General features: G+C 41.5%; 1 protein-coding gene across 6 annotated transcripts in view; it reads left to right on the top strand.

Annotated features, from left to right (window-relative positions):
• The window catches only part of LOC116685832 (retinal-specific phospholipid-transporting ATPase ABCA4), a 45,375-nt gene that overhangs the window by 28,820 nt on the left and 3,030 nt on the right, over window positions 1-13,525 (top strand). The window contains exons 24-46 of one of the 6 annotated variants that reach the window (XM_032510789.1): window positions 872-1,055; window positions 1,597-1,699; window positions 2,580-2,785; window positions 3,163-3,217; window positions 3,373-3,453; window positions 3,907-4,082; window positions 4,317-4,441; window positions 4,579-4,677; window positions 4,787-4,976; window positions 5,132-5,226; window positions 5,765-5,797; window positions 6,231-6,336; window positions 6,428-6,502; window positions 6,678-6,847; window positions 7,116-7,293; window positions 7,468-7,583; window positions 8,353-8,500; window positions 8,582-8,705; window positions 8,874-9,003; window positions 9,232-9,352; window positions 9,487-9,549; window positions 9,645-9,751; window positions 12,205-12,346. In XM_032510789.1, coding sequence (XP_032366680.1) covers window positions 872-1,055; window positions 1,597-1,699; window positions 2,580-2,785; window positions 3,163-3,217; window positions 3,373-3,453; window positions 3,907-4,082; window positions 4,317-4,441; window positions 4,579-4,677; window positions 4,787-4,976; window positions 5,132-5,226; window positions 5,765-5,797; window positions 6,231-6,336; window positions 6,428-6,502; window positions 6,678-6,847; window positions 7,116-7,293; window positions 7,468-7,583; window positions 8,353-8,500; window positions 8,582-8,705; window positions 8,874-9,003; window positions 9,232-9,352; window positions 9,487-9,549; window positions 9,645-9,751; window positions 12,205-12,346 — 2,827 coding nt within the window. Of the gene's footprint in view, window positions 1-871; window positions 1,056-1,593; window positions 1,700-2,579; window positions 2,786-3,162; window positions 3,218-3,372; window positions 3,454-3,906; window positions 4,083-4,316; window positions 4,442-4,578; window positions 4,678-4,786; window positions 4,977-5,131; window positions 5,227-5,764; window positions 5,798-6,230; window positions 6,337-6,427; window positions 6,503-6,677; window positions 6,848-7,115; window positions 7,294-7,467; window positions 7,584-8,352; window positions 8,501-8,581; window positions 8,706-8,873; window positions 9,004-9,231; window positions 9,353-9,486; window positions 9,550-9,644; window positions 9,752-12,204; window positions 12,347-13,525 lie in introns of all 6 variants that reach the window. The other 5 variants (XM_032510787.1, XM_032510790.1, XM_032510788.1 and 2 more) reach the window with 5 other exon arrangements.

Raw genomic sequence — 13,525 nt, 5'->3', positions numbered from 1 at the left:
TTATTATTTCATGTATATTGTATGCATGTATATTGTATCCTAGTATTTCTTTTAAATTTATATTCTGTGCTGGGTGATTTTGCTGCTGTAACACTATAATTTCCCATTTTATTGGGATCAATATCTATCTATCTATCTATCTATCTATCTATCTATCTATCTATCTATCTATCTATCTATCTATCTATCTATCTATCTATCTATCTATATCTCTATATCTCTATATCTCTATATCTCTACATCTCTATATCTCTATATCTCTATATCTATCTATCTCATTCCAAAAGGCTTCTCCAATGTTTTTCTAGTTAGTTTTTTTAAATGATATCAGATTAGTGAATAGAATGAGCCTTTGGAACATTAGATGAATGGTTGATGATAATGGGCGATGTATATTGCATTAAAGATCAGCCCCCCCCCCCACTCAGATCAGCTGGTATTCTGTCTATATGGGAGTGGAATGGAAATTTGTAAGTGACCCCAAACTTTTGACCTGCAGTGTGTGTTCTGCTCAGAACAACATCATTGACATCATTAGTTGTTCCACTAAGCCTGTTACCCCAAAAAAACGGTAAAGTTCTGACCTAAAGCTGTTGTGTATAAAGTAATAGACAAATACATAAATTCTAAAGGAGCGTTTAAATATCCCAATCCTGTCATATATATTCTTGGACTTACTAATTTACGATACCACGTTCAGTGCAGCTGTACTGAAATCTCTATAATAAAATTTAATAGTGAGCTTTTTTTCTGCCTTATTTCACAGCACAGCAGTGTTGTTAGATGTTGATTAATGTGTAAAAAAGAAAGTTTGTCCTTCTTTCATATCTGTCTATTTTTCCCTTGGTCGTCGTGTGGCTCTGTCCCACGCTGCAGGGCGCACAGTGATCATGTCCACCCACCACATGGACGAGGCCGACCTGCTGAGCGACAGGGTGGCCATCATCTCTCAGGGTCGCCTCTACTGCTGCGGCTCCCCCATCTTCCTCAAGAACTGCTTCGGCGCTGGCTTCTACCTCACCGTTGTGCGACGAATGAAACATGACACTCCAAAGGTGGGGACTTATGAAATGGGAGACTTGTGTGTGTTTGCGTGCATTAGGCTTTAAATCAGGGGTCTTCAACGTTTTCCAGGCCAAGGACCCCCAAACTGATGGCGAGATGGAGCGGGGACCCCCTAATTATATATATTGTATAAAATGGTGTTATATCAAACTGGTCCTATAGTGCCATGTGTGCATTGATGACTGAAAGACATCTTCTGCCTCCATTTATCTGTTTACTACGGTGTGTTGAATTCATGTTAATGTGTATTTAAAGACATTTCAATTAGTGGAAAAAATTCCCCTGTTGAAGACCCCTGCTTTAAATGGTACAGAGTGGTAGCTTTAAAAGCTAGAAGATGAATTTGGGTTAAAGGGGATTTATTGTACTGCCAGAATTTAATTCTTGTTTGACTAGAACTGCATATTACGTAAAGATATTTAACAACTGACTAATACAACGGTTTCACCTTTATGACTCCCTTGGTGATTTGTGTGTGAAGGAGTCCCAGTGAGACTAAGAGCGAGTTTCCAATCCCATTTTATCCAGCAGGCCAGCTGCGACCGAGCAGACGACTGCTCCTGTAATTGTTCCAAGTGTTCAAAGTTCAAAGTGGACCAGGAGGAGAGGCAGCCTCCAGACAGACAGATGGACGGTATGTTCCAGTATCATGTTGTAGATTTCAGAGCTCGGTGGGCATTTCCAATCTCCTTGAACCTGTTTAAGTCTAAATGAATACTCTAATGGAGCATAATCTCATTGTCATGTTGATGAAAAGCTGTTTTGCTTTCGGTTATAATCAGTCTGCTGTCAACAAGTGGAGTGAAGCATGAAATTGCTTTGTATTTACTAAAGGATAAAAATAGAGAAAGGGTGGGACCTCAAAAGTTTGTTTATGAACTTCTGCCTACTCCTTTTTGAACATGGGAATTTCTTGTTTGAATTACTTATAACACTTTTGGAAGATTGTGCTGAGAAGTACATGACCTTAATTATCTGTTATTTTATATATATTTATACTGTATCTATACTACATACACACACATCTTTGATATGCAGTTTTGCCTACCATCTGATGTGATTTAATGTGTTTTTCTTCTGTTTTTCTTTATTCTCTGCTGGGATTTTGCACACACTCTTAATTTTCTTACAGCAAAACTTTACTCACAGTAACACGCTTCCTGCTTCCTGCATACGTAGAGGTTTACTCCTCGACGCAGCGGGCCAGGGTTCGACTCCGACCTGCGGCCCTTTGCTGCATGCCATTCCCCCCCTCTCTCTATCTTTTCATGCTTTCTGCTGTCCTATCAAAATAAAGGCTGAAAATGCCCCCCCAAAACAGGCCTCCTGCCAGTTGTCAGATATTTCACTATTACTGATGGTGCAGCTTAGTTTACATTCTGTAGTCATTTTCAAAAAGTACAAATAACGAGCAAGCAATAAGACAATAAATGAAACAATAAACGCAATTAGCGAATGATTAATGTTGAAATAAAGCCATCCAAGCCAAGTCATCCTCTACCACTCCTCTCCAGGTAACATGGAACGCATCACCGGCCTGATCCACCATCACGTGCCGCAGGCCCGTCTCATCGAGGCCATCGGCCAGGAGCTGACCTACCTGCTGCCCAACCGCAACTTCAAGCCCAAGGCCTACGCCAGCCTCTTCAGGGAGCTGGAGGAAACCCTGGTGGACATCGGGCTCAGCAGCTTCGGGGTGTCCGACACATCGCTGGAGGAGGTGCGTGGAAATAATCACAAAATTAATAGTAACTGCTGGAATCACAGGACTGCTACATGCAGATGTGATTCATTAGGACAATCAAATGTACATTATAGACGCAGACTTTAAGAAGATAAGACAATAGTTTGAACTGACAATTGCTGCCCCCCTGAATAAGACAGATTCTTAGTTATTCAAGTACAAATTATATTTTGATTTTCAGTGCTAAACAACAATTTGAACAGAAAAGAAGAGTTTTATTGGGACGCTCTTCATACAAACACTACCTGACATTCACCTTTACAGTGATTAGGTCTGTTACACCAGGCTTTGTGAAAAAGAGCATCCCTTATTGACAATATGTCATGACAATAACATGAGCTATTTTTTTGTAGATCTTCCTAAAGGTCACTGCTAATGGGAATGCAACCAACAAGAAATGCATACCAGGTGAAAAAAATAAGAAACGCACAATTTGTTTTTGTAGCACTTTCCGTTTTCCGTTGTCTTTCTCGTCCTGTTGATTTGTTGTGTGTCTGAATGTGTAGTTGTGTCTCTTGTCTTGTGAACTACATTCTTCGTGTCCCACTTTCCAACTCTCCCAGACAAGAAGTCATTGCGACAGATCTGTCGAGCTAGTCTCTGTGGAGACAACAGAGCGGCGGTTGGTATGGAACCACCAAAAGGTGACATTTTTAGCTTACAGCGCAGGACAAATGCTGCTGTTGTGGGAAAAAAAACAAATTCAAGAGGATTTAGAGTCTATTATATGATGTAAGAAGACACCTATTTAACATTCCTTTGTTGAATAAAAAGATTATGTGAAGTCAGCTGAGAAATTTGCTGAATAGTTAGACATGTTGGGTAATCCCTCCTTGAAAACATGGGAAAAAGTGTTTTTCCTGACAACAGTGTAATGCAGAGAGCTTTGGCTTTGGCTTTTAGACTAGTGAGATGTAATGAACTGATGTTTTTATCAGACATATATACTTTGATTCAGATGATATCTGTAAGGATGATGAACTACATCCCTGAGGCAAGTAGAGCACTGCTGAGAGCTTTTTGAACACCGCTCACAGAAGACTATCTAGCATGTACACTGCATGTGCATCAGACTTGACATGAGCTCTGTATTCCAGAGACCGATGGGGCTTTGCACACTAATGGCCAGGGCCCGTGTGATGTCCCAGAAGGCAGTGCGGGCAGGGGATCCTACCAGGTCAGAGGCCTGTGTCTGACCATCAAACAGTTCTTCGCTCTGCTGATCAAGCGGTTGCATCACGCGATGCGCTCCTACAAAGACTTCTTTTCCCAGGTAACCATGCTATAGTGTATCAAACCACTGTTAGTGATCTTAATAGCATTTTCTTTAACTTGCTATATTGTGGATTCTGAATAAGATAAAGCTATGAAAACTAGGCTGGGTACAGTGAATCAGCAGATCTGAATTTTAGAGTTGAATTTCCAAGACAGACCAGGGCCTTGATCCTCATCACTGTACACGTTTGGTCTGGTTTTTAAGTGGCAGATATGTGTCTGTGTTTGGTAGATTGTGCTGCCTGCCAGTTTTGTTTTCCTGGCACTGACCTTCACTCTGATCGTTCCACCTTTTGGAGAGTATCCGAGTCTGACTCTCAGTCCCTGGATGTATGGCAGACAGTACACCTTCTTCAGGTTGGTGTAATGGACCCACAGTGGCCAAGCACTATTTTGCTGATATGAGGAATGAGATCAGTGCAATACTTTCTACTGAATTTGGCTAAAATAGCTAAAACGTCTCTAGTTACATTTTGTGATTTTGTCCATGACAGTAATGAGCGTCCCATGGATGCTCCGATGCGATACCTTGGTGAGGTGCTGTTGGACAAGCCCGGCTTTGGGACTCGTTGCATGGCAGATGAACCACTGGAGTGAGTCACCTACACTGATTTAAACCATTTTGTCGTCCGCCCTCCCCCCCCCAGCCTGCCCTCTGTGCAGTTTTGTTTGACTACATGGGTCAGTTTCTCCCACTGGTAGAGATTTTCCATGCAACAACATCACCACGGAGTGGGAGATGCCCCTGGTTAACCCCGTCCTGATGGACATGCTGGCCGGCCCCGAATGGAGCTCCCTCAGGCCGTCTCCAGACTGTCAGTGCAGCACACCCAGGAAACTCAGCATGCTCCCTGTATGTCCTGCGGGAGCTGGAGGCCTGCCACCTCCACAGGTAGCTGCTCGGGTCACTAGATTCCTTCAGTACACACTATTGTGTATTACGCGATGACTTCTGTATCACTTCCCCTTTTTCAACTGAAATGGCATACATTTAGAGGTCCACTGCTGATGAGTTTCTCATATTGAATGTATTCTTTTGTGTATTAGAGGATCCAGTCAACAGGAGATGTTCTCATGGACTTGACAGGCAGGAACATCTCGGACTACCTGGTGAAGACCTACCCCACTCTCATTAGTACCAGGTATAAGAACCTTCACCTTCACAGCAATTCCAAAAGAAGAACTTTGTAATTCCAAAAAGCAGAAACTGAAGTAATTGTACCAAAAATAGGTAGAATCAATGTATTATAGTTTCTCACCTCTACATTGATCTTAACCTTTGTGTTAACAATCATTACTACGACATAATAAGCCGTACTTTGAATCAAATTAGACCAAAACTAAAAATGCTCTTGCTAAAAAATGCTGTTGGTATTTTCATTAGAATGTTGAAATATATTGTAGTTGCACACAAATGAAAAAACTGTAGTTTTATTACATCAAAGGTTTATTCGAGATGTGTGTATAGTACTCTTACACGTAAACATATATACACACATATAAAACACACACATTTATATATATGTATATATAAATATGTACAGTATATACAGTATGTGTGTATGTAAATGTATACATGTGTATATGTATATATGTATATGGGTAAAAGTGCAACACTGTAAGAAGCTATTAAAACGTTTTAAAAGTACTTTCTAAAGTTGAAATGTTAATCTCTTTCAGCTTGAAGAGCAAATATTGGGTGAATGAACAAAGGTAATTTTAATTTTGTATCCAACTGCTTCATCATCAGTCCACAGTTAGATCCAATGGCTAACTTGTATGTATTTGTATATGCAGTATATGACATGGATGAATGTATTGTGTGTAGTTGTGCAGTACTCCCTCCAGTGGTTGTAATGGTGTGGTACAGTCTTGGACTGCAGTAGCTGGAGTTAGAACTGGGGTGCAAAATTGTCATATTTTATTGAAAATCTCTTTTTTGAATCCAAAATAATTTAATCTTGAAAGTACCCTGAACCGATGTACCCCTTCCATTTGTAGCAGTTATAACATTTCCCCCCTACGCCCTTATCATTAAATAAAAAAAAAAAAATCTTTATCACCCTTTCCACCCCTGATGAGTTTGCACCCCTGTACAGCAAAGCTTTGCAGATGTCAGCAGGGATTTTCTCTCTGTGGTGTCCAGGTATGGAGGCATATCAGTGGGAGGACAGCTTCCTGTTTTAGAGGTGCAGCCAAAGACCATCCAGGATCTAGCAGCACAGCTGGGACGACTGCTCAATGTTACTGGGGTGTGGCTTTATAACTCAAAATGATATTTGTGTGTCACTTTGCTCTTCTGTGATTTCTTCTGTAATTGGGCCTCGAATTTTTCGGTTGCAGGGCAAATACTCCAAACAAATGCTGAAGGACATGGGGACGTTTCTCAGGTACATGGAGACTCCCAACAATGTCAAGGTCAGTCCAGTAAAGCCTTGCCAGCAGGATGAAGCCTTCATCACTGTGATCCACCAGCCTCATTGTATAACACAATGTGATAGACTGCTGTAGTTACAGATGACACGTCTATGTTACCAATCATTAGCCTATAAATCAGCAGTACTCAATGTACATCATTCACTGTCCTCGACAGGTGTGGTACAACAATAAGGGCTGGCATGCCGTGGTTTCTTTCATGAATGTGGCCAACAACGCCATCCTCCGTGCAAACCTGCCCAAAGGAGCTAACCTGGATGAATATGGAATAACCGCCATCAACCATCCTCTGAATCTGACCAAAGAACAGCTCTCTGAAATCACTGTGTGAGTAGTCTGGCTGACCAGATGTACGGTGCTAGGATAAAGCCTGCCGTTGCAAAACAGATAGCGGAGGGAAGGGGCATCCGGGGTCCTTCTACTCCGCTATGTATTTTGCAAGGGCACCATTGCTGCATCCAGGACATAGCGCGGCCCAGGACAGTTGTGAGTTTCTCAAAAGTAGAGCCTGGGTGTGACAACATTTTTTTGGTAATCCAGTCAGTTTTTTTTTTTTTAAAGAGTCTCTGATATTTTCCCTCTGTCTTTTCCCCAGCCTGACCACTTCAGTGGATGCAGTGGTGGCCATCTGTGTCATCTTTGCCATGTCCTTCGTTCCAGCCAGCTTCGTCCTCTATTTAATCCAGGAGAGAGTCACTCAGGCCAAACACCTGCAGTTTGTCAGTGGTGTCAGTCCATTGGTCTACTGGATGGCCAACTTCCTCTGGGACATAGTACAGTGACCCTGTTACCTTATAAGATATACCTGGCAATTAGCATTAAAGTTAATGGCATGTACTAATGGTGCTTATAAGAACTTCAATAGGCTTTTCTGTTTTTTCTCATGACATAGCTTTGTAGTATCTATGGCACGGCAGCCCTTACTGTTTTTATTGTTGTTTCTCCAGTTGAACTACTCCATCAGTGCAGCGATGGTGGTGGAAATTTTCATCTTTTTTGATAAGAAGTGCTTCACCTCCCCAACCAACCTCCAACCACTCATTTCCCTGCTCATGCTTTATGGGTACGTCTCTATCCTTTTTGAGCTCTAACTATATTTGTTACAACACTAAGGTCTATATAAAGAGACTTCAGACACAGTATTAGGGACCACTAAGGTCTATATAAAAGAGACTTGAACGTATTAGGGACCACTAGGTCATATAAAAGAGACTTCAGATACAGTATTCAGCGACCACTAAGGCTATATAAAAGAGACTTCAATACAGGATTAGGGGACCACAAGGTCTATATAAAAGAGACTTCAGATACAGTATTAGGGACACTAAGGTTCTATATAAAGAGACTTCAGATACAGTATTAGGGACCACTAAGGTCTTTAAAGAGACTCAGATACAGTATGATAATAATACAGTAATAGGGGACCACAAGGCCTATATAAAAGAGACTTCGATACAGTATTAGGGCACATAAGGTGTATATAAAAGAGACTTCAGAACAGTATTAGGGGACCACTAAGGTCTATATAAAAGAGAATTCCGATACAGTATTAGGGCCACTAAGGTCTTATATAAAGAGACTTCAGATCAGATTAGGGGACACTAAGGTCTTCTAATAAAGAGACTTCAGATACAGTATTAGGGGACCACTAAGTTATTACATAAAAGAGACTTCAGATACAGTATTAGGGGACCACTAAGGTCTATATAAAAGAGACTTCAGATCCAGTATTAGGAGACCGCTAAGATCTATATAAAAGCATCCAAAGAGCCCAATGTCACAGGACCTTTAACTGATGATCTTTTAATCTGTCTTTTCTTTTTCTCTCTTAGCTGGTCTGTGATACCCATGATGTACCCCATGTCCTTTATATTCAGTGTTCCCAGCACAGCCTACGTCTCTTTGTCATGTATCAACCTCTTCATCGGCATCAACAGCAGTGCCATCACCTTCATCCTGGACCTTTTTGAAGGCACCACAGTAAGACCACCGCAGCTTGTCTCTGTAAATCCCATCTCCCGTACATCTTCCGTATCCCCCTAATTTGGATTTCTCTTTCAGGCTCTGTACAAGTTCAACCAGCTGTTAAAGACCCTGCTGCTCGTTCTCCCCCATTACTGCCTGGGCCGAGGTCTCATAGACATGGCCATGCACCAGGCTGTGACTGACACCTACGCTCGCTTTGGTAATTACACACAACTGCTCATGTATACCTCACAGTCCGGCAAGCAAATACTCACCACCACCATTTCAACACATCAGAAATCAGATAGCTTGCATGTGTTTTTCGCCCCCCCAAATATATTTTTAAAGATTTGATGGAACGGTGTGTTGTGTTTATGTATTTCCTCAGGTGAGGACTACAGCCCAGACCCGTATAACTGGGACTTTATTGGAAAGAACTTGTTCTGCATGGCTGTTGAAGGATTTGTCTATTTCATCCTTAACATTCTATTCCAGTATCGCTTTTTCCTGGATCACTGGTAAGTGTACAGTGGTTACGGAAGAGGATTAGGGCCACTGGTGAAATTTTTATGAGTTCTGACTTTATTCTGACTTTAAACTCAGAATTCTGAGAATAAAGTCAGAATTCTGAGTCAGGAAATGCAGGGATGATGGACTATATTTTCCTCCAGATAAATGGGATGTGACTGCTGCGTAGATTGACGGAAAGTTGATTTACTGACTTGTTGATTTTTTTCCATTGCCAGGATATCAGATTGCCCAAAGCCTCCTATTTTGGGCGAAGATGTAGATGTGGCAGAGGAAAGAGAGCGACTCTCTCAGAGTGAAAAAACAAATTACATATTACGCGTACGTGACCTATCCAAGGTGAGGAAATGTTTCCAAACTATGATCAGTCACCGACAACGGACAACATGCTAAAATGTATGTTCAAAAAAGATTTAAAACTCAAAAATATACTTCAATTTTTGTCTGTATTTTGTTCTTATCTCACGTCCCAGACATACAGAGGAACAATCATCCCTGCAGTGGACCGAATCTGTGTTGCTATTCCACCTGGAGAGGTTTGTGTGCTTAGATCTAAACCGATCCAATTCCAATACATTGTGGTCACTTCATTGTTCATCTGTCATGTTTTTTTTTATCTGATTCTCGGCAGTGTTTTGGTCTACTGGGGGTGAATGGAGCAGGGAAGACCACAATGTTTAAGATGTTGACCGGAGACATTGACGTCACCTCCGGAGAGGCCTCAGTCGCTGGTCACAGGTCAGTCATACGGTATATTGTTTTTACAAATTGGAAGTAACTAATGCTGTCAAACGATTCAAATATTTAATCGTGATTATTCGCTTTAATGTCATAGTTAACTCGTAATTAATCTCAATTAATTGCACATTTTTAGTTATTCTAATTGTCCCTTCATTTCGTGTTGTCCCATTATTTCTTCTCATTTTGAAGCTCTTATCAACATGAAAAGTGAATTGGCTCACTTTGTGCAATGTTTTTTTTATTGAAAACAAGATTGGCCATTATTAGCCTACTGTATGTTCAAGAACCCCCCCCCAGCATATAGCCTACTGTAGTGTTCAAGACCCCCCCCCAGCATATAGCCATGTGTGTTCAAGACCCTCCACAAATAGCCTACTGTAGGTTCAAGACCCCCCCAGTATATAAGCCTACTGTAGGTGTCAAGACCCCCCAGCATATAGCCTACTGTAGTGTTCAAGACCCCCCCCCAGATATAGCCTACTGTAGTGTTCAGACCCCCCCCAGCATAATAGCCTACTGTAGTGTTCAAGACCCCCCCAGTATAAAGCCTACTGTAGTGTTCAAGACCCCCCAGCATATAGCCTACGTAGTGTTCAGAAACCCCCCAGCATATAGCCTACTGTAGTGTTCAAGACCCCCCCCACCCCAGCATATAGCCTACTGTAGTGTTCAAGACCCCCCCCATATAAAGCCTACTGTAGTGTTCAAGACCCCCAGCATATAGCCTACTGTAGTGTTCAAGACCCCCCCAGCATATGCCTACTGTAGTGTTTCAAGACCCCCCCCACCCAGCATATAGCCTACTGTAGTGTTCAAGACCCCCCCACCCAGCATATAGCCTACTGTAGTGTTCAAGACCCCCCCCAGTATAAAGCCTACTGTAGTGTTCAAGACCCCCCCAGCATATAGCCTACTGTAGTGTTCAAGACCCCCCCCAGTATAAAGCCTACTGTAGTGTTCAAGACCCCCCAGCATATAGCCTACTTAGTGTCAAGACCCCCCCCAGTATATAGCCTACTGTAGTGTTCAAGACCCCCCACGCATATAGCCTACTGTAGTGTCAAGATCCCCCAGCTAAGCTACGTTGGTTCAAGACCCCCCCACCAGCATATACCTGTAGTGTTCAAGACCCCCCCCGCATATAGCCTACGTAGTGTTCAAGACCCCCCCACAGCATATAGCTACTGTAGTGTTCAAGACCCCCCCACCCAGCCTATAGCCTACTGTAGTGTTCAAGACCCCCACGCATATGCCTACGTAGTGTTCAAAACTACCCCGCATATAGCCTACTGTAGTGTTCAAGACCCCCCCCACAGCATGTAGCTTACTGTAGTGTTCAATTTCACACTTTCTCATTCCACTTGAAGCAAATAATTCTCACACAATGTCACCATGTCCACAAAAAGGGTAAAAAAAAACTTGAGGGGGGGGGGGGGGGGGAATTGGCATAGCTTGTGGCTCGGCCATAGTGGTACTTCAGGATGGGAGGCTGCGATGATATGTTGATGATGATGATGTGTTCTCACTTTTTTTTTCAATGGAACATTTGGCAACTTTTAAAAAGGAAACTTTCCATCCAGAATCTTATCAGCGTCCATTTTGTCATCTCGCGCTCGCCATCCACTCAAAACGTAACATTACTACTCTTTGGCAGGCTTGCGAGCCCAAACGGCGTGTGCCTGTTGTGTTTCCGGTCTAGCTAGATCCGGTGGCTGTTGTAGTTTTTCTAACGTTACTAGTTGTTGCAACAGCATGTGAAAAAACTAAAAGTTTGCTAGGCCAAAAAGAACGTTAATCTCACGAATAAAAACATTGACGCCGTTAAAATGGGTTTGCATTAACACTGTTAATAACGCGGTTTATCTGACAGCACTAGAAGTAACCAATTTGGAATCATTGTTTAATAGGGATGTTGAAATGAATCATTGCATCGATGCATCGTGATGTAGACCTGGACCATTCTGCATCGATGCATCGTTATGTAGACCTGGACCATTCTGCATCGATGCATCGTTATGTAGACCTAGACCATTCTGCATCGATGCATCGTTATGTAGACCTAGACCATTCTGCATCGATGCATTGTTATGTAGACCCAGACCCTTCTGCATCGATGCAGTGACAGACCATAATCGATTATTGCCTCCTGATGTTACTTGTTGATTTTTGGTCACTGCTTTTTTGTTTTTATCTGGACGTGCTGTGATGATATGTTTCTGTGTTCAGATTCCGCTATATTCGGGAAGTGTCTTATCTAAGCGCAGATACAATGAAAAAGGGGAGTTGATGTATATCTGAATGCTTAAATTTGTTGATGAAAACCATGTGGAGCAATATATAATAATATTGAGGGGTTAACACATCGTGATATTGAATTGATTTGATAATTATAATGGAATCGTGACACCAGTGTTGATTCCCATCCTTGTTGTTTCCCCCTAAATCTTCAGCATTTTAACCAACATCCTGGACGTCCACCAGAACATGGGATACTGTCCACAGTTTGATGCCATAGACGAGCTGCTGACAGGTAGAGAACATCTGCACCTCTACGCTCGTCTCCGTGGAGTTCCGGAGCCGGAGATCAGCCGGGTGAGCTGCAGCTTTTGCCGGGAAATAAAGCCCTTTAAACTGGACATTTCAGTTGTAAGCAGTACTGTAAAATGACAAAAAAGATCAGTGTATCTTATCTGTATAATCAGGTGGAAAGTAACACGTTACAATTACTCACATTACGGCAATTGAGTAGTCTATTTGGGTACATTTTAAAATCTGTAATTTTGCTTTTTTCTTTAAAGTATTGTGCTTTGTTACATTTTCAGTCACATCCGTTACTGAGTTTAAAAAAAAAAAAGTGCAAGGAAAAACTCGTAAACTGTGAAAACACGCTGGATTAAGTCACTGCTAATGCAAACTGAACATTTCCTGCCGCTGCACCTTCACATTAAAAGCATTTCACTGGCAAAACACAAGTTGACTTTTATTATGGAGTGGTCACAGGAGATTAGGAGTGACGCTCTCATTCATCAAAAATGCAACAATCATAGTCTAGAAATAACACTGAAGCGAAGACATTCTCAAAACCTTTCCTTTTAACATGAAAGGTCTCTTACGTTTCTTTTGCGCCGTTGCTTTGACAAAGTATCTGTCAAAAAAACTAAAGTCGAAAGCACAACATGGTTTTGTTCCCTTATCAAATCACAAAAGGCCGCGATTTACTATAACAAGGATCTGTCAAAGAAGCAGGCCTATAATAAGTATAAATAAGATATTAAATCAATATAAATGTTGTTCTTAGAGGTTAAAAAGTAACTAAGTAACTTTTACTGAGAGTACATTTTAAATGAGCTACTTTTTACTTTTACTTGAGTAGATTTTAATACGTGTAATTGTACTTAAGTAAAAGTTCAACAAAGTAACAGTACTTTTACTTAAGTAGAATGTTTTTGTACTCTTCTCACCTCTGTGTATAACGTATGTAATGTTGATGTTTAAAATGAGAACAAGCCTAACTTAATCATCATCGGGTGCGGGAAGTTGAAGTAAGAACAAAGAGGAATGTAAAAGTGCTACTTTTATTTAAATTGCATGCAGAATAATAATTCCTTTACCAAATGCAAATACATAATTTTATCAAAAACACCAGCAATCAGCTGTTAGAGACAGCTAGTCTTAATGTGGGACTGTTGTTCAAAGAATGAAACAAGTTCAGTCAGAAACCCTGCCATTTTGGAAACTACAAAGGGTACATATTGGAAGGGGGGGGAATCA

This window comes from Etheostoma spectabile, unplaced genomic scaffold (assembly GCF_008692095.1).
Source record: "Etheostoma spectabile isolate EspeVRDwgs_2016 unplaced genomic scaffold, UIUC_Espe_1.0 scaffold272, whole genome shotgun sequence".
In the NCBI taxonomy this organism is placed as follows: domain Eukaryota; kingdom Metazoa; phylum Chordata; class Actinopteri; order Perciformes; family Percidae; genus Etheostoma; species Etheostoma spectabile.
Note: the sequence above shows the minus strand (reverse complement) of the source record. Positions and strands in the feature narration are given on the sequence as shown.